Genomic DNA, 25,959 nt, shown 5'->3' on the forward strand with positions numbered 1-25,959 from the left:
TTGGAGAGGCTATCCAATACAATATTTACGCCTTTTCCCGAACAACACCATGCCAATTTCCCAAATAACACATCGATTATGGCGACAACAACAGAACCACCTCAAGATATCAAGGCCGATAAGACGGCAGACTTCTGCGATGATGTTAAAACTGAAGATGAGCAAATCGACGTCGAAGCAATTGCCGAGCCCTGGCAAAAGTACAATCTAAATGGCACTCCCAATGTCTTCTACCCCCTCTGCCTTGGAGAAGTGCTCGATGAGAGATACTTAGTAGAGCATAAAATTGGCTTTGGGGGCTTCTCCACTGTCTGGATGGCCCATGATCTTAAGACAAAGAGAGATGTAGCCCTCAAGATATTTTCCTTGGGAGAATGGGGGGAACACGAAACTCACATGCAGAATGAGATCCTGCAGAACGTGCAGGATACTTCCAACCTTGTAACTTCTTCAGCAACCTTTCTACTTCCTGCTGGCAACCCAAAGTCTCATCATAGGGTCCTAGTGCTTCCGTTGGTGGGCCCATGTATTACATCATTTGTCTTGGACAGAATGCCCCTGGTCACTCGTATGTCTGCTGCTAAGCAATTGCTGGAGGCCTTGGAAAAGATGCATAAAGCTGGCATTATACACCGTGGTGAGTAAACTCTGCCTCCCATCCTTGTTCTCAGTGTGTATCCTGGTAGTATTCTAACGGATTTCCCCGCAGACTTGAATGAGAGCAATTGCATGTGGGGGATGGTTCCGCTCCATAATCTCAGCAGGGCAGCTAAATATGAAGCACTTGGCCGGCCATTAAAGGAGGTTATACCCTATGTCAACCTCTGGAGGCAGGGAGAGCTTGTTCAACCCATTGATGTCCCCCAGCACTTATACACTGAGAAATTCTATCTTGGGGACTTTGGTCTATCCATGAAACTTGGTGACTTGGTGATTCAAAAGGGTTACCCACCTATGCCCTTTTGCTCCCCAGATCGACTTCATAGGCAAGGCCCAAGTTTCGCCTGTGACATGTGGAGTTACATGGTTATCTTCGCACGATTGTATTTTGGTTTCATACCTTTCCCAAACCAGGGTCGGGGTGAAGTATCTAGCATGGTCAAATGTTTGGGCCCATTACCTGAGCAATGGAAGGGCCATTACACCCACTCTGGAGCCCTGGATTCCTGGTATGATCAGCATCAAATACCTGATCCAAAATATAGTCTTGCAGCAAAGATTTCAAGATATCGTCCTGAAGCTGACCAGACTGAGCAAAATCATGTGCTCTCCATTATGTCCAAAGTTTTTACTTTTTGCCCTGAGAAACGTCTGACTGCGACCCAGCTTCTGCACGACCCTTCATTCAAAGCTGTCATGGAAAAATATGGTTGTTGACCGAGCCGAGCACGGCCTACACCGGTTGTTCTTACTACGGGCAAACAATACGCAGTATCCCAGACACCAGCTGACGTCTGCGTGAGGCCGGTCCGGGTAGTGTTTTCCATTTATGGATTTTGTTGGAGTGTTCGTTGGCGAAACTATAGCACGCGGGCAGGAATAAAGGACGTTCGTGTCAAACGAGTTGCTCAGGGGAACCATCCAAGTATGGCTTAGAGATATACATCTGTTGCCTGCTCTGTTCTAGCGCTATATGATGTACCAAGTTCAAATCTAAACACAATCCCTTTTCGAAGCCAATCTTGACAAAAATCCAACGGTAGAGGCTCTGTGGTGGACGCTGATACAAAAGACGCTTGCGATGTTCTTGCTGCAGCTGGAAATAGGTTACCTGTAGAGGCAGCACGACCGAGCAGCTTAGTTGAAGCTACAGCGGTACCGTGCTCTGACGGGCAGACAACTGGGTGGAGCAAGTTAATAATCCCGCGACTGCAGGATCCAACAGAACCAAAACCTAAGGCCTCTGAGAGATAATGCACTCAGAAACGTGATATTAGTCGGCCACGGACGAGATGTTTTGTGATATCTCCCTCCGAGAGTTGGGGCTAGATCTTGTTGACTTTGAGCCGGATGCTGGGCAACACAGGAAGTAGGTTTTCTTGACACGACTACTTGATATTTCTGTAGCCATAGATATACAAAGAGCAGATTGCAGCCATAATTTTTCTGGGTTGGTGAAGAATCTGTACAGAGAGTGAGGTATTATTCCTGGCTCAGTGAATTCCGTAAACCGAGGCAAATGACTCTCCTTGACATGGAAATCATCTGTCGGAATGACTGATGATACCTTCTACTTCTCGTCCACGAGCTAGAGATGGAGCAAATGATGCAAATTTCATTTCAGACACTAGAATCCCTGCAGCAGATGAAGCTGGAAGAGCCATCGAGTGCATGCAGCGCCTTTCAGATATTTGTCCCCGATGTTTGGAAATCATACCCACCAGTGGCCTCGAATCAACTGTCAGCATCCCATTCATTCCATCATCACTGAGGCGAAATCGGGAAGGGGATTACACATATTTAGATGGAGCTTCACCAGATGGAGGCCGGTGCCATGACCGCAGGGTGTGCTTGATATTCCATTCAAGGATTCATCCAAAGCTAACCAAGTTAAGGTATCAACGAAATTCAGTCAACTGGAAGGCGTGAGTAAATGGCACACGCCAATTATAATAAAATAGGATGGAGTCTAAGAATACATGCCTGCGATTCCGGATAGTTGACCCTCTTTATGATAGCTGCTCCCAGGGCATCGATGCGCCCACTTTACCACCCCACATCGCCGCCCCGCCGGAAAGTGATAGATTGAAAACCTCTTCTTTCTTTGGGCATCTCCTCTACATGGATTTCTAAACGCCCCGACCGATAGATAGGTCCTAATACCCGATTGATGCGGCAGTTTATAGACATTCATTTAGAGGGATTGTTGGAAATGTCAAAATGATGATCGGTTCTGAAGCTGGGGTTACTCACTCATCTTTAAGACAGTGAGAACTGCATGCAACGAAATTTTGCTTTCTTGAAAAGCCATTCTCCCCATAACTTAATTATAACTGCTCTGATTTGTCATATCCCCCGCAGACAGACATACATCCAAGATTTAGAGAGAGAGAGAGAGAGAGAGAGAGAGAGAGAGAGAGAGAGGAAATAAAATTGATATTTAGCCATGTGCAATGTTTATTTTTCAATGTGTAAAACGAATGAGAAGAGTGACCCTCCCGCTGCCTACCTACCTAACCCGGCATGAAACATATATATATAAAAGCCCAGACAGAATAAACAAACAAAAAAAAAATCAAAACAAGGATTCGTCCACTTCCGCAAACTCCAGATTTAACACCCAGTTCAAGTAAAATTTAACAATGGGATATATATGGAAAACGCCTTACTCGCATTCATTTCATATCAAACGAACAAAAAGAGATCGAGGATATTTAGGTCAGGTCAGGTCAGGTGAGATCCGACCAAATGAGGGAACTAAAATACGAGTTCAACTTCAGCGTGAAGAGAAACTGAAACACAAAAATAAATTGAGTGGAAAATCGTATCCGTATGACGAAACAGGGTATTTCAAAAAAAAAAAAAAAAAAAAAAGGGAGAAAAGGAAAAGAAAAAGGAGGGCCATTAAAAAGGTATGTATGCGGTGTAAACGAAAAGGGCAACGAAAATGGGCGAGAGAAGAAGTGAAGTGAAGTAAAGAAACTGAGGAGAAATTGCTGGCCCGATCCTGGATGGTGGGTTGCTGAGCATGAAATTGAGGGAGTAGCGATTGCGATGGTGATGGCTTTCCTAAAAGGGGATGAGAGGAGCGGGAGAAGGGCATGTGAACGATATGGAGCGGAGAGGGGCCGGTTGACCTGGTTGTAGGTTTAAAAAGGATAAGAAAACTTGGACAATATTGAGTGGAGAAAGGGTAATGAAGATGGTTTTTTCTTTTTTCTTTTCTTGGTATGCGATGAGAGGTTCGAATCGGTCTCATGCAATTTGCGGGGGAAGTCTTTCCCAGCAGCGCCTATGTTGTCATATTCCCCAGCACCCATCCGTAAGAGGGATGAAAAGATAATAAAGTGGGGCCTCTTCACCGTTGCTGGATGTGCGGTCCCGGTAGCCCAAAGTGGCTTATATCTAACCATGAAGTGCAAAGTGTTAGATATTCCGTTGAAGATTGGCATCGATCAAGGAACCCTCTGTCGCCGCCCGCTGGAATTGCACCAATCGCACTAGATAAATAGTTCTCGTAAGAATTTTTCCCTTATTTCATGCCACGTATCATTTTTTGATGGAGATAGATCTGGGACCGCGGTTGATCTATGCAAATAAAAGGAGAGTGAAATGGATAAGAAAAAAAAAGGGTTTTAACCTACCTTTGTATCGGTGCATCCATCATTGTGCTCAACGCAATACTCACCCTGGCAGGTAGTACAGGTCCGCTGGACTTCTGCTTTGCAGGAGCCGCACTATTTATTTATAGTGGAACAAATCAGTAAGTCCATTGAAGCAACGATAATTGTATAATTGTCGGCGGTTCAGGAGATGAGCGTGTCGTGGAGGTGGAGAACTTACAGTAGCTCCGCATTCCCAACAATCTCTGCTGACACCTGTTATGAAGCGCTGTTTATATATAGGAAAAATCATGGTTAGCTAAATTTGTTTTCCAAGTTGGTAAAGAGGGGTGCTGGATAAAAATAAGGGAAAGGTGTGTAAGTGACTCGTGTGGGAGTGCGCAAGTGGTAAAAAAAGATATTCAAAGCCATGTATTGCTACATGGTAAGTACAAGATAGGTCAAAAGGCTAAAAGCATACTTCCTTCAATCATATCACCATTTTCATACAAAGAAGTGCTGGCCTGCGAAATTTTGTTTTTGGGTTTTCAATTTTTCTTTTTCGGTCCAAAATTTTCGCATTCAAGTCACCCTCGTATATTGTCATGGGATCGAACGAGAGGAGGTACTAGTAGCTTCGGTGTGGCATTGGAGACAGAGACCGTTGTTGAATACCTTTGGGTGTGAGAAGCCCCCTCCCCCCTCTCCAGATCCGGACGAGGAGGAGGATGAAGGTGAAGACTGGGACGCGGTCTGATGTAACTTGGCGTGATGCCTCAGCTTTTCTGGGTGAGGGAGGCAGGCTGAACACCACCAGCTACCACAACGGTTGCACCAGCGGTTGATCAGGCATTCTTGGCACTGCATTATCAGAGCGGGCTGATCATTGGCAGAGAAGACGGGGGACTTGGCGGCGATGATCCGGGAGGAGTGGAGCGGGGGAGGCGTCAGGAGTGGGAATTGATACTCGGGTGAGTGACTCCATAGTGCCGGACCTTCAGGTGAGGTGCGACAGCCCTCGCAACCCCTGGGGCCGAGAGCAACTGTGGCGATTGCTGGTGATAGATATCTGGGCGGCTGCGTGTCGTTCCCTTCCACAGAGACAAAGGGTTGATGGGCTGGGCTGCGGCATAACACCGCATCAAACGAGATGATTCCGTTACAAAGCTGCAGTGTCTCTGCCCATCCGTTGGGCATGGCTTTTCTAAGCACTTTGCCGGATGCTCTGTACCACGGATGTCTCCATGTCAGCTGATCATGGTGATTGTCTTTGGCAGTCGTACACGCATCGGCGGAATTGCAAAGTTGATTGTCCAGTCTGTCCCTTCTAGCGACTGTGGAAGAATGGTGTGTTTGCTGTCTGCTGTGTAAGATATTCTGCGAATCATCCTTGGCTGTAAAATGATAGATCCCTTTCACTCTCGGCATACCCTTCGGCCGGGAAGGCCTGACGGCATACTGCAAGGTCTGCATCAACTTACGCTCGTTTAGATTGAGACAGTCCCTAATTGACAGCAGAACGACGTTAAACCTGTCCGTTAGGATAATATCGGCGATGAGGTCTGCGGGGACGGAGAGACCATCTAGAATGAGAGTTCTGACATCCTGTAAGATAGATCGACGTCCCAAACCAGAAAAGATGCCTCTCAAGGGACCTGAGTAAAAATCGTCTTCAGTCAAAGATTCATCCATGCGCTCGCTCCTCCACACCTCACCGCCTGCATCTATGGGACCCATTGACGGTGGAGGCTGAGCGGCGCGGCATGTTGTCAGATCCATATGCCGAAAGACGTATGGAGTATCCATTATGATGGAATGGAAAGCGGTGCATGTTGAAGCTAGCGAGAGTAGAGAGGAGATCGAAAGATAGGGCGCGATGTGGTCAAGAATAAGGGAATTGGATAGGAGGTCCAGTAGCGAAATGGACGCTGGAGTGTGTGAGAGAAGAAGTGAAGAGCTGGTAATCTGGGAGACACGGCCGACCAGATGGTGTTTGTACGCAGCCATGGCGCTAGTGGCGATGGTTTCGTGCATTGCGGTACAATAGCAGGAGGCAGAAGCGGGAGAGGAGGAAATTGAAGTTGATGTCGCCGTTGCCGGGTGACCCTGTATCTCCTGGAGCGCAGCTCTGGCATTCGCAAGTTCTGTTTCCAACAGATGGATAGTCGATTGTAAGACAATGGGCATGGCTTTTGTATTGAGAGGATCAATGGCAGTCATCAAGGTAGCCCATAGCTGCCCTTGGGCCATATCAGGCCGGCTGATATGGGAGGATTTACGTGTGTGAATTACTAGCAGTTCTTGTGCTACTTTTAAGCTGTTCCGGTAAATGGAGAGAGTGGCGGTGAATCTCGAATCTCGAATCTCGAGCTTGCGGAGGCGAACTGGAGCTTGAAATCAAGGACAACCAGGGCACCGAAAGTTAAATCCAAGAGTTGATCCCGCAGGAAACCGACAAACCAAGTATGCCGGGGAAGCCGGCCAGCGGGACGACTGCAAGGAAAAGAAGGTCAAAGAAGAGCAGCAAGTAGCCAGCTGGAGAGGACGTGGTAAATGTTAGGGTAGAGGAAGAGGGAGAAGGGGATTGAAATGAATAAAAGGGAAGCTTTAAAGAAGTGGAACCAGTAGCTTGGGGAAAAGCGGCAATTCGAAGCGTACAGATCGAAGCTGGATATATCTCGAGTGCCGTAAGTTTTGATATTTACTAGTAGGTTATGATGTATAAATATATCCTTTGCAAGGCCTGTGGGTAAAAAGGACCATCGAGGGTGGAGAGAAGAGCGGTAACTATATATTTATACAAGACGACAAACCTCAACCATCTGTGTTGGGGTGGCTAGATAACAGCGATGCCAAAGCATAATAACAACATCCTAATAGGAATAGCAAATAGCTTCATATCAGAGGCTAACTTGGAGCCACGCCCGGCGCTGCGGGAGGGCGGCGAACTCGGCCAGCACAACTCATCGCAGGCCGCTATCGACATCGGCCACCGCTAGCGTCTGGGCGAGGGGAGGCGGTGGAGCTGAGAGGGACAAGCAGACTGAGCAAGAGGTCCCTTTGATACGGCCTGATTGTCGATTTTCTGACTATCAACAGATCTACCGTCCCGGCTTCGCATCCAGATTATCCTTGGCCCTGAAAAGAAAAGAAAAAGTCCAAACAAAAGTCAACCTGCAGCTCTCCCCCCTTCGCCCTCCAGCTGTTGCATACGAGCACTAGGATTGGCGGAACGGTGTCCATGTCCCGCATATTCCTGTCAAGCTCCCTACATACCCACCCACACTTGCATTGTGTGCGCTAACTGCTGCAGCTCTACGCAGCACTGTGTCTTCGTGCCTCTCACTAACCACCTCGATTGGACAGGGAAAACACGCCTGTGAGTTAAGGCGGAAAGCCTCGTCCTCGTCCCCGACATGATAGCCTAGCATAGGCAGCTCTCGACCCTGGATCGCTCCGCTCCCCGGAGTTGCTAGATCAGACTCCGAAGAGGAAAAAGCAAAATGGTCACAAGACGCGGTGGAGAATTCCTTGTACAGCTCAGGAACTTGAAGGAAGACCCAACAGGTCAGTCAGTGGATAGCTGCTCACTAGTTATAAAAGTCGTGCTTGTAGGGTCTTGGAGGCAGAGCCATACACAGGCTGATGGAGAAAGCGTTTCAGAAGAACTAACCTGTAGTATTATATCCAAAGCAGTTGGCAAGTAAAAGTGCAATTGACGCGAGCTGGCCCTTTGTTCCTCATGCATGAGTTAGTATACTCCGCCTATTCAAAAAGCATAGCACACATGGAAAGGCTTATTGTGCAGAAAACCCCCCTCCATAGCTTCGAGTAGGGCGTTCGTGGGCCCAATGAAGGAGCGTTTGTAGATGCCGGTAGACCAGACTTGCATATGCACAGAATATGCTGAGCTGTTTTTGAAACTCTCTGGCACGATTCTGTCAAATAACCAGGAATACAATACTCCGTAGATGAGATGGCGTCTGCAAAGAGGAGATGTTTTGACAGATCAACATGTATACATATATTTACGGCTTCTTTTGAATGTTTCTGTCAATTGATGCCCTGTATATACCCCCACCCAACTGCCTGTAAGCTCAGGAATATAGAGAACTAGTTTATGTGGAGTCATACACTCTACATAGTTTCCAACTCCTAAGGAGGAAAATCAAAAGATGGCAGCAAGACGCTACGTGCCTTTTCTACACAAGATATCTAGGTGCCTACGTGCACTCTATAATTGTACAGTACAGAATGATGCCCAAAAGAAAAGAAGCAAAACATGGGGAGAGAAATGAATGATTATGGGAGCAGTGAGACGAAAAGAAAATTGAGAAGGGGAAACGGTGTTTAAGAGAGGTTTATAGTTAAGGTAATGTAGAGCAAAATATAGGCGGGCTCTGGGTGAATGAAACCTGTCAGACCCGAATCCCGATCCCGCTCCGTAAAATGGCCCATATTCTTCATGCCATAACTCGGTTGGCGTAAGGAGGGCCCGACTGAGCTAAGTGAGAAGTGGCTGGAGACGGTTGGATTTTCGCCATGATTTCTTCGTGTACTTTTACCCTGTGAAAGCGGACTACATTAGCTGGCGACGGGCGATACCAACTTCGCCGATTGGATTTATCGCTGCCAAAATCGAAAACGAGAACACCGCGTTTTTCTGCTTCTTTCCTCCCTCACTGGTTCTATTTCTTCTTCCCACCCTTTTATCCACCCTAACCACAACTTCTCGATTACGCTTATTTGAAGAATTTCTGCAAACTGATTTCCTTGTCGTCGTGTTTGTTAAGCACCTTGGCAGTCGCCAGGTCAAAATCCTCCTGTGTAACATGTACTCGGCGCTCGCGCAATGCGTACATGCCGGCCTCTGTGCAGACGCCCTTGAGCTCTGCGCCGGAGCAGCCATTCATCTTCTCAGCGATCTTAGTGAGGTTGATGCCGCGGGTTAGGTTCATGGATCTGGAGTGGATGCGGAGGATGTCTGCGCGGGCTTCGACACTGTGATTGATTGGATGGTCAGTAGGTTGTTTTTAGGTGCAATTTGTGATGTGGAAGACAGGCTTAGCTTACGTGGGTGGGGGGAATTCAATCTTTCGGTCGATTCTTCCAGGTCTTAGGAGAGCAGGGTCGAGGATATCAAGACGATTGGTAGCCATAATTATTTTAATGTTCTTCGTAGGTTCGAATCCGTCCAGTTGATTCAGCAGTTCCAACATGGTGCGTTGGACCTCGGAGTCTCCTCCACTACTGCCTTCCACACGACTGGATCCGATACTGTCAATCTCGTCCATGAAAATAATGCTGGGAGCATGTTCGCGAGCCATAATGAACAACTCCCTGACCATCCTGCTGCCTTCACCTATATACTTCTGAACCAGCTCCGAACCACTCACCCGGATGAATTTGCAATCTGCGTGATGTGCCACTGCTCGTGCGAGGAGAGTTTTCCCGGTCCCTGGAGGTCCATATAAGAGTACGCCCTTTGGCTGTGCAATACCTAGCGACTCGAAAAGTTCCGGGTGATTGAGGCCGAGTTCGATGACTTCTTTGATTTCCTTGATTTGTTGATCAAGGCCACCGATCATGTCGTATGTGCTGTCTGGGACTTTCTCAACCATCATTAGCGATACGAGCGGGTCAACTGATGATGGAAGCATTTTTTCGAGCTTGTATGAATCCGAGAGCAGTGACACTCGTTTCCCTACTGTGAGCTTGGAGATGTCGACATTATCCGCGACATCAACAACTGGGTAATATCATTAGCTGGGTTCTGCTGACCTATCCTGGATCCAAGCCTCAAAGACAACCTACCGTATTTCCCTTCCGGATGTACCTTGACAAGCACCTTCTTAGTGCCCATAACCTTGACCACTTCGCCGACGTAAGATCCCGGTTGTTGTAACAGACCAAGCTCTTCCCGTAGCAGCCTTACTCTGGAGTTGTAGTCATTCCGCTGTGCTTCAAGCCGCCTCAAGACAGCTTGGCCTTGGATGATTTCGAGCTTCATGCTCTCTATCTTGTTGCGAAAATAGCTATCGAGCGCCATGATTTTGTCTGGAAGCACCCGTGGTTGGAGCTGACAGTTGGAGAAGAGAATCGCTCCGGATGGATGTAAGGGAGCTGAGTGTCGTAATAGGAGGAAAACGGAAACAAATTGTGACAAAGGGTTGGTCTGGTATTGGGTGAGGATTGTGTGTGAACAGGATAGAATTCTCCCTAGCTACTAGGTAATAGCATCGTGTTTTCGTCACAAACATAGACAAGTCCTCTCTGTTCTGATACGATGAAAGCCAAGGAACCTTGGCAACTAACTAGCTAGGCAGATTAGTCATCATACGACCAACTTGCGGCTTTTGCCCTGTTTGCCCTGTTTGCCCTGTTTGCGATGTTTGTTATGGATCAGGCGGCTCTTTGAGCTCCCACTGCGCTAAGCCTGTTCTTTATTTAGCTCCAGCCAGCTTGCATCTGCAGCTGACTTGCGCAACAGATAACGGGCCGGCCTGGGATCTCCGCCTGTCCGCTGCCATTTATTTCCTGCGGATATATCCTTTTCCTAACAATCTCCCTTCTCTCTAGTAAGGAGATTTTGTGGTCTCTGATGCTGTTGGACCGTGGGGTTGATCTGTCCCTGGACAACCCCCCGACTACATCCCATCAGATAGCTTTGTTTACCAAACAAAAACTGGCACACGCTGTATTTCAGACGTCCATATCACTACCTACTGCAAAAATAAACTAGAATAATATATTGTTCTTCCATATTTCGCTCTCGCGCTGATATGAATTCTCGTGCCAATCTCTCTTGAACGACCCCTTTCCTGTGCTACCAAGATTCTCTCATTGTGCCGATTTAACACCTTCAACACCATGGCATCCACCAACAATAATAAAGATTCTCAGGATCAATCACTGTCTTCATCAGCTTCAAAACCGGCAGAGAGTAACCCTATTATCGAGACAGAGCAGGACGCTCAAGCTTCACCTGGCAAACGACCAGGAAGGCCTAGACCAGCGCAACCCCAGCGGAGGACTACTTATGGTCAGAGGCCTTCAATATACTTGAAAATCTTCCTTTCAATGGCTAACGTGTTTCTAGGCACAATGGACTCGCAGGATACAGGCGGACGCGGATCTCGCACGGAAGGAAGCTCCGTGACGACATACGAGCCTATTCGACCGGCTCACATCTCCTGGCGGTCGTCGGAACGAACACCTAAAAAGCCACCAACCTTACGCAGGACTTCTACCAAACCACATAGAGGTCAAGAATTCTCAGTAGATGATGATCCAAGGGAATATGAGGAAGACAATGCCCTTTATAAACACCCCTCCGTGAGGTCGACTGCATCACTTCGTCGAAGGGGTACCCACATCCAGCAACCCATGCTCGAACGTGTTGATTCGAGAGACGAAAGTGCAAATGATGATATACCATCAGCTGAATCCAGTGACCGCTTAGGTGATGGCCGGGGCGAGCCCTCTGGACTCAGCATGGGCGTTGATGGTGACGACGATTCTCGTAGCGACGTGAGTGATGCGGAAAGCTTCACGCTTAAAGACCGCCAGCAAGCCATAAATGAGACCCATCCATTTGGTATAAGGATCTGGAAACCGGCTCTTTATAAGAAGCTTCGATCTGTCGAAAAGACCGCAGAGGGAGATATCCATTCGGTGCCCGGAGAGCGAGTTAGCAACTGGCTCTATATGGCCAATTTTCTATGGTCAATCATTTTCGGTTGGTGGTTGGCGCTGGCTGCCCTTCTCGGCGCTCTTGCCTGTTTTCTCTTGGGCTTTTCGCCCGATTCCATGGCTTATGGGAGAGTGTTTTCCCACCTGTCTCTCTACCTACTCTATCCTTTTGGATCCTTTGTCCGTCTCGAATCCGATGAGAACTACGCACTTGAAGATGAAGGTGAAGGTCGCAGTATCAGCGAGTATGAGCAATGGCAAAGTGGAGATCTTGAACATGGAAGACTTTTCTTTGGCCCTATTTCTGATAGGTCACTGGTCGGACGTCGCAGAAATAGCATCGACTCCGCTAGTGAAAATGATAGCCTGCTTGGTAGGACAGGAAGAGCATCGCGAGAGGAGAATTCTTTGAGGATCAAGAAACGCTTTTTCGGCCGCGGGGAGTGGACCCTTGGAAGAGTCATATTTTATACGTGGTTCTACTTTGTGATCGGTCCATTGATGCTCCTTGTCTCTCTTGTCTGCTGGTTGATGGTCTTCTGGATTCCCATGGGCAGAGTCACCCTTATTTTATTACACCATCTTCGCCGCCATCCTCTGGCACTTTCGTTCCATTCGGATACGACTTACACTCGGTCACCCTCTCGGCCTTCTTCTTCTATCTTACTTTGTACGTACCGCGCTGCTGGCCTTAAATACTGGAAATACACCATCGACGGGACCAACATTTTCCTCATCAATCTCCTTGCTGTGGTTCTGTTCACCATTCTAGATTATTTTGTCTTAAACCAGATGTTGAACGTAAAATCGTGGATCACTCACTCCGGCTTGATATTTTCATTAGCTCTAATGTCCATTATCCCTTTGGCATATTTCATCGGACAAGCTGTGGCGTCCATTTCCGCTCAATCATCAATGGGATTAGGTGCTGCTGTCAACGCCTTTTTTTCGACGGTGGTCGAGGTATATCTCTATTGCATTGCCCTAACAGAAGGCAAAGCCCGGCTCGTGGAAGGGAGTATTATCGGGAGTATTTTTGCGGGTATCCTCTTTCTTCCCGGGCTGTCAATGTGTTTTGGCGCCATCAGACGCAAAACTCAACGGTTCAATGTTAAATCTGCTGGAGTTACGTCGACCATGCTCCTATTTTCTGCTATTGCGGCATTTGGACCGACGCTCCTTTATCAAGTTTATGGCACTGTAAGTTTTTTTTTTTTTTCCCTTTTCCATAGCCATGCTGGCCCTCCTTCGTTACTGGGTACTTACACACTTGTTTTAATAGCATGAATTAAAGTGCATGTCATGTACCAGCAGTGGGCTGGGTGGACCAAAGGACTGTCGTCGTTGCTACTTCTCAGAAAAACCTGAACTTCAGGACAGATTTTTCCTGAAAGCAGTGCAGCCGATTTCTTGGTTTGCAGCTTTGCTGCTTTTCTTATCATACGTAATTGGGCTTTGGTTTACATTGAGGACCCATGCTGCTATTATCTGGACAAGCGAGCTTGATGAGAAAAAGCCTCTACACACACCCACACACCCACATACCTCTCATCTCCTTCCCCCAGACTCCGATTTTTCCAGCGGAAAAGCCAAACAAGTTACTTCCGCTAACGGGCCACAACATGTCAGTCATGGAGGCACTTATCAGCGAAGCGGGTCTATTCGAGATTCTCAGCTGTACACTCGCATTCTGGGGCAGTCATTAAAACATGTTGGCCTTTCTTCAAAATCAAACGATGGCAGTTTGGAACAACCTTCGACCCCAGCAGAAAACCAAAATATTACTCCCCACCTTGTTCCACCCAAAGACCATGATACCATAGCTGAAACTCTCTGCCTACCTGGCCTGTCGGAAGAACAGAATGAATTGTTTGTCCGTAAGGTGGCAGAGGTAGCCGCTACCGCCGCTGCTGTGGCAGCCCGTGATGTTACAACCCGGCAAAAAAGGCCACCAATTGCTTCTCACGCCTCCGAACATCCACATAACAAACCAGTTGGCGTTTCCAGCACAGCTCACGCTGAAGATGGGGAAGAAGGCGGACTACTTGCTGAAACCCACGTCGCGGAAGCGGGTGGTCACGACGCGCCAAATTGGAGCAAGATGAAGAGCTCCGTCATTCTCCTAGGTGCCACGTTGCTTTATGCGATCATCGCTGAGATATTGGTAAACACAGTTGATACTGTGCTGAACAATTTTGATATAGATGAAAAGTTTCTAGGTATTACGCTCTTCGCACTAGTTCCGAATTCTACAGAGTTCTTGGTATGTGTTTTTTCTTTCTTTATTTATTTATTTATTTTTCTTTTTTTGAAGTGATACAGAAGTAAAAGCATCTAATATTAACCGTTATCAATAGAATGCCATTTCCTTCGCCATCAACGGAAACATAGCTCTATCAATGGAAATCGGTTCTGCATATGCCCTGCAAGTGTGTCTTCTGCAGATCCCCGCCTTGGTGTTATTCAGCGCCATATACACCCAATTCATAGACAAAAAGGATCTCCTAGAACACTCTTTCAAGTACGTTTATATACAGGCCTCTATTTATATCATCAAGAGAAGAAGAAAACACTAATTTCCTGTTATTTTCACACAGCTTGATATTCCCACAATGGGATATGATCACCGTGATCCTCTGCGTTTTCCTCCTGTCCTACATGTACGGCGAGGGAAAGAGTAACTACTTCAAGGGCTCCATCCTTGTCCTTGCATACCTATTTGTGATTGCCGGTTTTTATTTGTCTGACTTTAACGATATAAACGCCATGGACGTTGATCCGGCTGATAGCTTGGCCATGGGCCAGAGTGCTGTGTTTCGGACCATTGGTAGGACGAAGGGAGGTGAGGCTTATTTATGATAATATTTTTCATTAAATGTCCACACGAACTAGTCAGTGGTTTTTACCTGTCGACGGAAAAAGGGAGGAGGGGGGGAGGATTTCGGATTATGGCTGGGGTAGGTACAAGGTTGCTTCAATATAGTTATGTTTTGTTATTATTAATATTCTGTAATTGGTATTAATCACAAAGATGTCCTGACGATCATGGAGCTTGGAAATGGCATAATTGGGAAATATATCTAGGTTGTTGATCAACATTGGCTTCATTCTCTCCATTTGCTTTTTTAGTTCTTGATGGAAGTGGAAGGTGGATTATAACGGAGCTAGTGCCGAAAGTTCTGTAATTTTTGTTTAGATTAAGAATGAAAAGAAAGCAGCCCCGATTGAAGATATATGATGTATGAAATGACTTCATGTGCCCAATCCCAATATATTAAGGTAGTAAAAACAGTCGTTACCCAATATGAAAGCATATCTCTGCTTCAGTTCTTTCAATGTATGAAAAATGACAGGAAGTCCTGTAGAGCATACGTGATGATATGCGTGGTTTTTAAGAGAAGCATGAAAGAGGGAGTCCAAAAAGAGTGCAAGGAAAAAAAAAAAAAACGCCAGTATCATTTAGCTTTTTATATGGACAAAACGTGGAAGGAAAGCAAATTTGGAACAACAACCCACAAGCCTCATTCCTACCCACTTTGATATTTCCCATTCTCACCATTCGTTATTTAGTAAAAGGGTCTCTCGTCAACACCCCCCTCCCCCTCACACTCCCCGAAAACGGAAATACGCATTCAATTCTTCCCCCACCCCTCAATTGCCTCATCCACGTCCCTCCTATACTCCTGCTGCTTATAGCACTGCTCCAAAAACACCTTATACTTGACCTCCAGCAACTTCATCTCATATTCATCTGTGCTCGGCTTCACCATCTTCCCCGGCTTACTCATCCGATCCATAATATTCCACAAATCCTCCGTCTTGCCATTCTCATCCACGCTGGCTGCCTTGGCGCCCAACATCGCTGCACCATGACACACAGCCGCATGGACGTAGCGGGGAATAAGCACTGGCATCCCGCACGCGGACGCGATTAACTTCATCAGAATGTCGTTCTGGCATTGCGAGCCGGACATGAAGATTGAGGTGATGCTGTGGCCAGCTTTGTTCATCGTTTCGATGATCTGCTTTGTCTGCAGCGCGATAAATTCGAGGGTTGCGTAGTAGTACAGCGCGAGGCCGCTGACGGATTTATCACTTGAGAGACCAATGACGGAGCCGGACATGGTGGGGTCGGCGATTGGGGAGCGGTTGCCGAACAGGTCGCCGTAGAAGAAAAAGTGGCGACCTAGGTAGGCGATGGACGGCACTTGGCTATCCGCAGCCATCTCCTTTAGGTGCTCGTTGAGGTAGTCGTAGATGTTTGTGTGGTAGGATTCGGAGACGGAGAGCGCCTGGTTGAAGGCTGGGTGCGTCTCGATGACGTGTTTGAGCAATTCGCCTGTGGCGGATTGGCCGCCTTCGGCCATCCAGAAGCCTGGGATGATGGTGTCGCGATATGGACCCCAGACCCCAGGAACGAAAACTGGGTTTGGTGACATGGCAAGGTGGCAGGTTGATGTACCTGCGACAGCCGCGAGGCGGCTGAAGGCTTGGGACCTGTCGTTTTTGGCTGCTTCGGAGCTCAGCTGGTCAGATCCTAGTTGGACTTTTGCGCCCACAGTGCCTATCCAGCCGGCATAGGCGTCGATAACCCCACTTCCTACGGCGATTCCAGTAGGCAAACCTAGTTCTGAGGCTGCCTTATCACATAGAGTCCCAACGAGTTCTCCAGCAGAGAGATATTCTCCATTCTGTATAGTGTTATTAGTTGTGCATGACTCTTTGATTCTGTAAACGTATAGATATTTAAAATCACAAAAGATGGGACACAAAAACCAACCTGACCATTGACACCTCCAATGCGCTTGAAGCTATCCTCAGTCAACTCCTCCAGCCCGATCTCATTCAAGAAATCGGGTTGCCACCCCTTGACACTTCCATCAACACCCACAGGGACATATCCCTGCTTACAGACAACGCTACAGAAGCTCCTCTTCTCATTGCCAGTAGCTAAATGCGTCAACGCATCCGTCAAGTCGTAGAATTTGCAACGGTCAAAGAGCTCCTTTGGCATGTTACTCTTGAGCCACAGAACCTTGGGGATCTCCATTTCAATGGACATCTTGCCACCCACATAGCGGAGTAGATTATGGGCAGTGGCATTGATCTTCTCAGTCTCCTCGACGGGGCGGTGGTCGAGCCAGAGAATGACGTTGCGGTCCGTGTCGAATTTGGGGCCCGTAACAGAGACAGGTTCGTCATCATCATGGGAAAACACTGCTAGAGAGCAAGTGGCATCGAAGCCAATGCCGCGGATTGAAGCGGGGTTTATATTGTGCTGGCTTATCGCGCGTTGTACTGAGATGCAGATGCAACGCCAGATATCTGTTGTAGATTGTTCCTGGGTATATACTTATCAGAATGATACAGATATAAGATTTTATAGATCTGAAGAAAATTAACCTACATAGTACCCCTGTTGTGGCTGCCACAGGCCAATATTTTCCGAAGCCAGGCCCACAATGTCACCCTTGTTATCGATGATGCAGGCCCTAGCGCTACCGGTACCGACGTCGATGCCGATATAGTGGTCCATCTGCGGGGAGATCTCGTTTCGGGGATCCATGGAAGCTTGCCTGGACATCTGGCGCGAAGGGCGACGGTATGGGAGCGAAGTCATGATGGGAGAAGAGGGGGCTTTCAAGTCCCTCTCTATATACCTGCCCGTTTCACGATGTCTATCTCCTCCCGCCCGGGTTGTCAAGCAAAGCCGCGCTGCAGCCCTTGCTTACGACGATGAGGGGGCAAGGCGTCAAACAGGCTTGACTTCTTTTGAAATTGGATTGGACTGGGCAGAACCGGACTGGATGGCAGGAATGTAGGAGCAAGCGGCGCAATAGGTCTAGAACATCTTTCCCCGGATTGATCAGTCGGATGACCAGCAGAAAAGTTGTTGATTTCTGATTCGTGTTTGAGGGGGCAGCTTATCAGAAGAGGGGAGGAGAGTAGAGTTAGATTTGCGATTGGCAGGAAAGGATCCAAAAAAAAGCAGACAAATTTACTTCGGAATCGATATTGATTGAATATCTCACATGCAGGACAGCAGATTGTTGTTGTTGTTGTTGATTGCTGCTACTTCTTCTCCAACACGGCTATAACTGGGACTTGATGTTGAGATAGGATGCGGTTTCTTGCCCGATATGAAGGAGAGAGATGAGATGTTGAAGCAAAACAGGAGATACTTCACTTTTTCCCTTCTCTTTACATAGAAGTAAAATCAATTGTGAAACCTGAAAATTGATTGTATCTATTTTATTTACGCTGCATTGGCTCTTGACCAATTCTTATTAATAGCCCAATAGCCCAATATTGCCGACCCTCCTCTGCGGTGGAGCAGCATGATGCCTGGTTCCCTGTTCGGCGCTGGATGATGGCGGAACCATAACCCACAACCCCACAGGCAGCGCTGGGTCAATAAGTTAGTTCAACAATCTCACCAAGGAACCCAAACTTGTATGTATGTACTTGTCCTCCGGATCATAGGATATGCATATCCTAACCTCCAGCCAAGAAGGCGACGGTTGATAGCCGCTGCATTGCGTTGGTAATCGGACCGCAGTTACTAGTAGCTGTATCAGCCTGTGTCAACCTGTGGAGAGACGTGTTTGCGCAATATATAGAGACAGTTCATCCGGGTGAGACCGTTGTGAGGAGGCTTTGGAGGCCTTGGAGACGACCACGAAGCTGTTGTCGAGCGAAGTATCGGGAAGAGGACGCCGGTCCCACAGGGCTACATGTCGCCAACCAAGGCCTGTAATCATCACTTCAGACCAACCATAGGCTATGGCAACTCCAGGCGTTGAGGGATCTCCAATGTCTTTGCCTCACCGCTTTCATCGATTCTTGATGTAGCGCGTTATGGATATCGCTTGTGGACATAGTAGGCTATGGCTGCAGGCTGTTTTGAATCGGGAGGAGACAATAGATCTGGTTAATAGCCAATAGCTCTTGTATCTCCAAGCAAATGCTTTTATGGGCACTGACGATTTTCAACCCAAAACATGTAACTGGAATGGGATATCGTGCAATCCTTGCTTGGTGGTCATCCTTACCGTATTTATTGTTACGATGCCTAACCTTACCCATGTGACGTGACTCCAGCTACAGCAACCTCATCTTCCATCTGCACTAGTATTTACACGATTCTTTGCGCGATAGCAATAGCAGATCGAAATTTCTCTGCCCAACTCGAAATATGTTATGGTATTCTGATAGATCTTCGTTTCTATAACCGCTGCATACGGGCAGCCATACGTGTTCGCAATGCGCCTTGCATTCCTCTCCCTTCTCTCCCTCTCCCTGTCTGCTTTCACCTCCGCCTCCGCAGCACCTCTCTCCGCCGATATCTTCTACTGGCCACTCTCCTCCACTTCCAAACCCATCCGTCTGGCCAAAATCTCCTACGATCCCTCTACCCTTACGCACACAGTCGACTCCTACACCCCTCCCCAGCCCCAAAACGTCGCCTCCAGCAGCATCGATGCCCAGGCAGACCTCGTCCGCATCGGCCTGTACACCAACCCCAACCTCAGCGATACCGAAAGCAGCAGCGGCAGCGGCAGCAGCAGCCAGAAGGAACAATGGGTCGGAACCATATCCTCCCTCTCCCTCTTCGCAAACACGCCACAAACCCTAACCCTCCACCTCGATCAAAATGACCATGTCTACCACGCCGCCATCTCGTCCCTCGCATCGCCATCGCCCCCTTCCTCAAGCCCAGATTCTAGGGCTACGAGAATCAAGACCTCCTCTCCTCCTTCCCCTCCGCACAGAAATAGCAACAGAGCTGGAACGGAAGCGGGCTCTCTCAAAGTCGAGCTCATCCGCTCCAACCCCAGCCCCAGCCCGCACCTCAATCGTGCCGTCGTGCTGAGTCCGGACGGCACTGTGCCTGAAGCAGCTATTGAGAAGTCGTTTTTCCAGAGGTGAGTGTCCCATCCATCGTCGTCCTCTTTTGCTCGTTTTTCTTTTTTCTTTTTTTTTGTATATATATATATATTTGTTGTGTGCTAGATGTTGAATGTGTTCCCGCTAACCTCGCCCGGGGTTTAAATAGATATTGGTGGGTTCTCGGGATTATTGGTATTCTAGCATTTACGGGGAGTGCGGACGGGAGCTAAGTCAGGTAGACCCTGCTTTGCAGCGAATTGAATGCAATGGATGAATAGATAGATGGATGGGTGAGGTAGAATGCAGTGGCATTTTTCTTTTTTCGGCGGGGCATGTAGAGTATATAAAAAGATGCACGGTGGTTGTATGTACGATCACGTCTCTAATCTAATAACCATATCATGCAAAACAATATGAAAAAAGAAAAGAAAAGAAAAAGAATAAGAAAAAGAAAAAGAAAAAGAAAAAGAAAAAGAAAAAGAAAAAGAAATATCGTTGCCGCGGAAGTTCCGTAAGTTATAGGTGGGTCGGGTTACGGCGTGTTCAAACCCAACCCTCACAATAACCAGATTATATGCAGAGGCGCAGTCACTCAGCCATCAACACCACTGCATATAACCTGGTTATTGCTGATGTGTGTTCAATTTCATGTTCATACATACAGAATACTTGTATTTAGTAAGAGAAATACTATTAAATTCAGATATATGTGACTTTGCACACAGAAAGTTATATAATCACTAGCTAAATGATCTACTTGACTTCATCTCTACTAAAGAGCTACTGATTTCAGATACTGTATAGAAATGCAAGTCAACTGTCTGAGTGTTGTACACAGTTCATACAACTAGATCTAACTCTATAATAATAATATATATACATCTATAATAATAATGAAGAAATGAAAATCAAAGAGAGAGAACAGAACAGAACAGAACAGAAAAATGAAAGCTTCATACATACTCTATTCAATAAAAATGAGATTATTCTGTGCATCAGACTGAGTATTATAATTCATATCATCTGCTGCTGATGCTTGTAACTGTGATGACTATCTATTATAAAAATCATCATATATATCAGGCTGATTCACAGAGCTGTGAAGAAAGCAGTATACTGCATGATCACATCATTTGCAGTTGATACATACTTCTTCAAAGTGATCATATACACAGCAGTATAATAAGAATAGTTTAAGCTCAGAGAATGTACAACACTGTATACAGTCTGTGACAAGAGTTCTATTATAAGATTGAATCAGAATAATATTGATATACAATAAACAATGAAACAACATTTGATCAGCTCTGATATATATACAGATATATAATATATCAAAGTCAGAGACAGCAAACAGAGCACAGAATTGAAAACTATAACAAAATATATTCAGCTGAGAATTGCTGATATATATTGTATCATACTCTGATCATTTCTGCTATTCATCTTAATATTCAGCAGCTGAATAATATGAGTTAATCAACTCAGCCTGAGTCAGATTCTGCTGAGTGATAATAGAATTATATGAAATGAGAGTTCTTGCATTATAATTAGCTTTCTATACTGTATAATAGAGAAGCAGAGAAATACTCATATTATTCACAGAGAGAAGAGAAAGAGAGAATACTGTTGAAGAACAAAAGAAAGCTGATCTTCTTTTTTGTGAAAAAAAAAAATTGAAAATCTTCTCTGACTATATACACAAGTCTCTGTCAGTGTTCTTCTTCTTTAATATAATGAAATGAACATTTCATGCAGTGTACAGAGTGAGAAAAAGACAGAATGAACAGTGAATGAATGATCTTGATGAATTTCAACAAGAGAATAATAGATTCTGATGCAAAAGAGATTGTATATATCAGTGAATGATGATGAAGAAGCTGAAAAGAGAAAGAGAAAAGAAGTTGAGAGGGAAGACAGAGAAAGAGAAGATTTTATAACCAACTTGTTGTTGTTATCATTGTGAATGAAAGAGAAAAGTGGAAATGCCTTGTATATGAAAGAGGAAAGAGAGAAAGAGAGAATGCTCACTCTTGTGAATTCTGCTGAGACAGTCTGTATGCATAAATAAATAAATACTCAAGATTAAAAGATATACAATATAGTATAATTAATATACACAGATTATCTTCTTGCTCTTCTGAGAAAGACAGAGAGCTTGTTCAGACTCATTCTTAATTGTATATACATCAACTTAAGCTTCTTCACAATCTTTAGAATAGATCTTGATTTCATCATACAATGGCAGCTGAGTATCTCATTGATGATCATCTTTCACTAAAAAAAGAACATACACTCACTATTCTTCTTTCTTCAGCTAGATTTGTATGATGATTTCAGATGCTGTATAGAGAGCTGTTCATTCAATCTCTGTTTCCATTTCTTTCAGAGATTATTGATCAATTGAATTGTATGAAAAAGCTGATATATTCAAATATTATTCTCAGTTGATAATACTGTAGCAGAAGTGATGACAGCAGTAGCAGTAGTTGATAAAGAGAAGAATGAAGATACAGATATAGAGATGAAGAGAATCTTAACAGTATCTTTCTATACACAGACAGAAACAGAGACAGACTGAAAGATTCAGAATTCAGTTGTTATTGTATTAATTTCATACTGAATTCTATCAATCTTCTTCTTCATTTATACATCTCTGATTTTTATCTGATTCACCATCATATTGATCTGTCTTTATACAGTGCTCAGACTCTTGAAAATCTGTGATACTGATCATTGAAGTATTATCTTCTGTGAAGAAATAAAAACTGATTCTGCAGTCTGTACAGCATCTGCAAATTACTTATACTCTGTATACTGAAACACTGAGTCAGTCCACAGTGAATGAGTTAAAAATTCTCTCTGAAGAAGAGCAGAGTTCTATAGTATCATTATATAAAGATAATCTAACAGTCACAAAAATCTCTGAGCTGCAAGATCATCTGAGTCAAATAAACTTCCACTATCAAACAGCTTCAGACTCATATCAGAGATCTCAGAAGAAGTGATATAAAAGAATCTGTTCTCAGAATGAAATCAGATAAGTCATTCATTCATTCATAATCAGAAGAATTTCTTCAACAGCTCTGATGAAGTAACTGTAGCTCATGAAAGATAGTAATTATTTAACAAGCTAGAATTGAACTCTGCAATCTCTTATATAAACTCTCAATTGATCTGACTGAGATAGCAGCTGGTCAAAAAATCATTATTCCATTGCTCAGCTCTGCAGATGCTGCTCTCATTCATTTTATTAAACTCTGCCTTCTGTGCATCTGTGAATCATTCAGTGTGAGTCTTCTTTATCATCTCTAATATATCTGTGTATATAAAGAGCTTGTTTGTCCACTTGTAGTAATTTCGGCTTATTATTCTTCCGTGGCGTACACCACTCTCTATTATCAAGAATAGTGTACACTACTGTGCTAGTTATTTTGTATAAGAGAAGCTGTAAAGCTTAGAAGCTTTGAGAAGCTCAAGCAATCTTTGAACCACATCTGATAGCATGTCTAAACTGAAGAGAGTATATGCTTCTGAGGGTGTGATAATTCCATCTACAATGTGAGTTGTAGTTATCATATCAGTGTAGTCATTTTTACACTTGAGAATTTGATTGTATGAACAAGTGGTGAAGTTGAAATGCTTCTGATTGCAATGTCAGTAGCAGATAACTCACTTCAAAATACAAAGTAAGCTGAGAGTGTAGAAAAGTGGTGTAGAGATGAATGATGATTCAAAGAATCATTCTATTTGCAAGCTTAAGAAGAAGATGTCAGTCAGTTGTACAATCAAGAGAATATCACCAAGAAATCACTTCATAAAAATGATATTCTTAAGACACAGAGAAAAGCATACAATTGATGATAACCACCATGAACATCTACAATCAACACTCATCCCTCATACTCAAACCACAGAAAATACAACTAGTTCTCAAAGGTCTATATAAAGCAGTATATAGAGTGGCAGCTCTTGCATCTGAGAACAACAAACTTCTCATTCACAATATCTTATTGAAAGAGATTCTAGCAATGTATAATCTTTATCAGACAGAGCTCAAAGCACAGAAGAAATATCAGTATGCAGAAGCTACTCAGCAATAAGCAGTGAATACTGTGAACTTTGCAGATAGCTTAGCAAATATCAAAAATGAATGAGATACTCAGATGGCTGATCTTTATCAAGAACTGAAATGTATACATCATAAAACTGAATGCTCAGTGACTCTTGAGATTCCACTGTATAGCTTAACTAGCTCACTCAACATTAACACTTCAGTAAATGACTCTGACTCAGTGTATATGACACAAATGATGCTCTCAGAGGATACACTGTTCATCATGAAATATATCAAGTCAGATGATCTATCTAACCCATCATACTTTGATGATGAATGTAAGAACAATGCTGCTCTTAACTGGTTGGGTTGTATGTGTTCTCATTATCATATAAAGCATGAGCTTACAGAACAACAACTCATCAAATTACAGCAGATCTTATATACAGTATCTATTCTTAGAGAAACAGCTAGATCTTTTTGAATGACAGCTGAGAAAATAAATACAGAGGCATCTGACAAGTATAGACTATCACAGACATGAGACAATTTTGCAAGATGGATTCTGCATAACTTCAAGAAGTTGGATGCTAAAGATAAGTGTTATGAACACTTCATGAAATACAAGCAAAAAGAAGATCTTGTGTTGTACTACATTCATTTCAGCTTGCATTATCTTGCAATGAATCAGAAGCTCTCAACATCTTTCTGTTTGCAGACATTTGTACACAGTTTGATGTCTGAGCTATACATTAAATGAAAGTGTCTTACCTCACAACCACTGACAGTAGAGCAAGTGTATAAGACTCTACTCACAAGGAAACAAGCAGACAAGCTGTGAAGATAAGTAAAGAGAACATTGATGAATACAAGAAGATTCATATCTACATCCACAGCATCACCATCAAGACACTCAGATACAATGAATATCAATCTCAATGCTATCACAAAAGCTTCAAAATCTTTCAAGAAGAACTCATCAGAGTGGATGGTATGATATCACAAGCACAGAGTGTGCTTTCACTGCAGTCAACAGAATCATAATACAAGGGATTGTTGAAGTCATCTGTAGAATAAGAAATCAAAAAACTAGGCAGATCAGCAGAGCTGAAAACACTTACTAATCAACTGCTGAAAATCTTCAAAATAAATGAATTATCTGTACTAGATAACTCTCTGAATTCTATGAGAGCTGAAGATAAGATTGATGAAGAGATGAGTATAGAAGAAGAAGTGAACAAGTATCTGAACACTGTAGAATCATATACACTGATGTATAAAGAGTATCTGAGGTGGAAAAAAGAAGTGGCAGCAAAAGTGTTATTGAACACAGATGCTTCAACAAAGTATATTGGTGATTATATACTAATAAGATTGTCTGATGTATGACAGATGAAGGAATCTAAATAAGTAAAGCTTTCAAACAATTGATATCTTATCTTGTCTGTGAGGGTAAAGATGTCTTTGTATTTTGAGAGATGATCTTGCTGCATCTGAGTATATATACTTTCAGATGTAGAATATAATCTGATCTTGAGGCTTGATTGATTTCAGAAGTATGATCTCAGAATTCATTGACATATATATTATATACAGTTGACAGATTGTAAGAACCAAGTTTATATGATACTATTTATAAATATAAGATGCAGGTTTCACATGCCAGAGATAAAAGGCTTGAATCTCATCACTCAACATCAAGCAAAGTAAGCACTGTATAAACTTTCAACTCAGAGCATTCTATACATTATAAAAGAATCTAAGACAGAGGAATTGTCATTCACAAAAGACTCTAAAAATGAAAAGTGTATGAAGACACTGCTTGAAAAGTATAAGAAGATCTTCTGAATGAATCTTCTATCTTCTCTGCCATCTGAAAGAGAATTTGTTCATGAGATCAATACAGAGGATGTGAAACCAATAAATTGCAATATATATTCTCTATTACAAACACATCTTGAGAAACTACAGCAGCAGATAGAAGAATTGTTGAAGAGGGGTCTTATACAACCATTCTCTAGCACATGAAGCTTCTCAGTTCTATTTGCTAAGAAACTG

At 44.5% G+C, this 25,959-nt stretch overlaps 9 protein-coding genes across 9 annotated transcripts; 5 read left to right on the forward strand and 4 right to left on the reverse strand.

The window, feature by feature from the left end:
- Positions 1-78: 78 nt before the first annotated feature.
- On the forward strand, positions 79-1,377 carry HCBG_08309 (protein kinase; the record flags this gene model as incomplete). The annotated part of the gene is made up of 3 exons (XM_045435358.1): positions 79-637; positions 710-1,169; positions 1,206-1,377. 3 exons carry the CDS (start codon positions 79-81, stop codon positions 1,375-1,377), a joined length of 1,191 nt encoding a protein of 396 aa, XP_045283850.1.
- A 575-nt stretch (positions 1,378-1,952) lies between these two features.
- HCBG_08310 (uncharacterized protein) lies at positions 1,953-2,793 on the forward strand (the record flags this gene model as incomplete). Its single annotated transcript, XM_045435359.1, has 3 exons — positions 1,953-2,029; positions 2,253-2,585; positions 2,622-2,793. The coding sequence occupies 3 exons, from the start codon at positions 1,953-1,955 to the stop codon at positions 2,791-2,793; spliced, it is 582 nt and encodes a 193-aa protein (XP_045283851.1).
- A 1,225-nt stretch (positions 2,794-4,018) lies between these two features.
- Positions 4,019-7,135, reverse strand: HCBG_08311 (uncharacterized protein; the record flags this gene model as incomplete). Its single annotated transcript, XM_045435360.1, has 6 exons — positions 4,019-4,160; positions 4,305-4,397; positions 4,504-4,538; positions 4,938-6,652; positions 6,723-6,939; positions 7,076-7,135. The coding sequence occupies 6 exons, from the start codon at positions 7,121-7,123 to the stop codon at positions 4,019-4,021; spliced, it is 2,250 nt and encodes a 749-aa protein (XP_045283852.1).
- Positions 7,136-8,439: 1,304 nt separating this feature from the next.
- Positions 8,440-10,418, reverse strand: HCBG_08312 (26S protease regulatory subunit; the record flags this gene model as incomplete). Its single annotated transcript, XM_045435361.1, has 3 exons — positions 8,440-9,263; positions 9,336-10,011; positions 10,077-10,418. 3 exons carry the CDS (start codon positions 10,309-10,311, stop codon positions 9,005-9,007), a joined length of 1,170 nt encoding a protein of 389 aa, XP_045283853.1.
- Positions 10,419-11,132: 714 nt separating this feature from the next.
- HCBG_08313 (calcium permease family membrane transporter) lies at positions 11,133-15,188 on the forward strand (the record flags this gene model as incomplete). The annotated part of the gene is made up of 5 exons (XM_045435362.1): positions 11,133-11,304; positions 11,362-13,154; positions 13,237-14,217; positions 14,312-14,475; positions 14,552-15,188. 5 exons carry the CDS (start codon positions 11,133-11,135, stop codon positions 14,811-14,813), a joined length of 3,372 nt encoding a protein of 1,123 aa, XP_045283854.1.
- Positions 15,189-15,586: 398 nt separating this feature from the next.
- On the reverse strand, positions 15,587-17,574 carry HCBG_08314 (ribitol kinase; the record flags this gene model as incomplete). Its single annotated transcript, XM_045435363.1, has 3 exons — positions 15,587-16,645; positions 16,735-17,295; positions 17,362-17,574. 3 exons carry the CDS (start codon positions 17,572-17,574, stop codon positions 15,587-15,589), a joined length of 1,833 nt encoding a protein of 610 aa, XP_045283855.1.
- Positions 17,575-18,241: 667 nt separating this feature from the next.
- HCBG_08315 (uncharacterized protein) lies at positions 18,242-18,833 on the reverse strand (the record flags this gene model as incomplete). The annotated part of the gene is made up of 3 exons (XM_045435364.1): positions 18,242-18,360; positions 18,455-18,543; positions 18,730-18,833. 3 exons carry the CDS (start codon positions 18,831-18,833, stop codon positions 18,242-18,244), a joined length of 312 nt encoding a protein of 103 aa, XP_045283856.1.
- Positions 18,834-19,217: 384 nt separating this feature from the next.
- On the forward strand, positions 19,218-20,074 carry HCBG_08316 (uncharacterized protein; the record flags this gene model as incomplete). Its single annotated transcript, XM_045435365.1, has 2 exons — positions 19,218-19,879; positions 20,011-20,074. 2 exons carry the CDS (start codon positions 19,218-19,220, stop codon positions 20,072-20,074), a joined length of 726 nt encoding a protein of 241 aa, XP_045283857.1.
- Positions 20,075-24,154: 4,080 nt separating this feature from the next.
- HCBG_08317 (uncharacterized protein) lies at positions 24,155-25,307 on the forward strand (the record flags this gene model as incomplete). The annotated part of the gene is made up of 4 exons (XM_045435366.1): positions 24,155-24,239; positions 24,707-24,892; positions 25,070-25,255; positions 25,294-25,307. The coding sequence occupies 4 exons, from the start codon at positions 24,155-24,157 to the stop codon at positions 25,305-25,307; spliced, it is 471 nt and encodes a 156-aa protein (XP_045283858.1).
- Between the last annotated feature and the right edge of the window lie 652 nt (positions 25,308-25,959).

Source organism: Histoplasma capsulatum (genome assembly GCF_000150115.1).
Source record: "Histoplasma capsulatum G186AR genomic scaffold supercont2.15, whole genome shotgun sequence".
NCBI lineage: Eukaryota > Fungi > Ascomycota > Eurotiomycetes > Onygenales > Ajellomycetaceae > Histoplasma > Histoplasma capsulatum.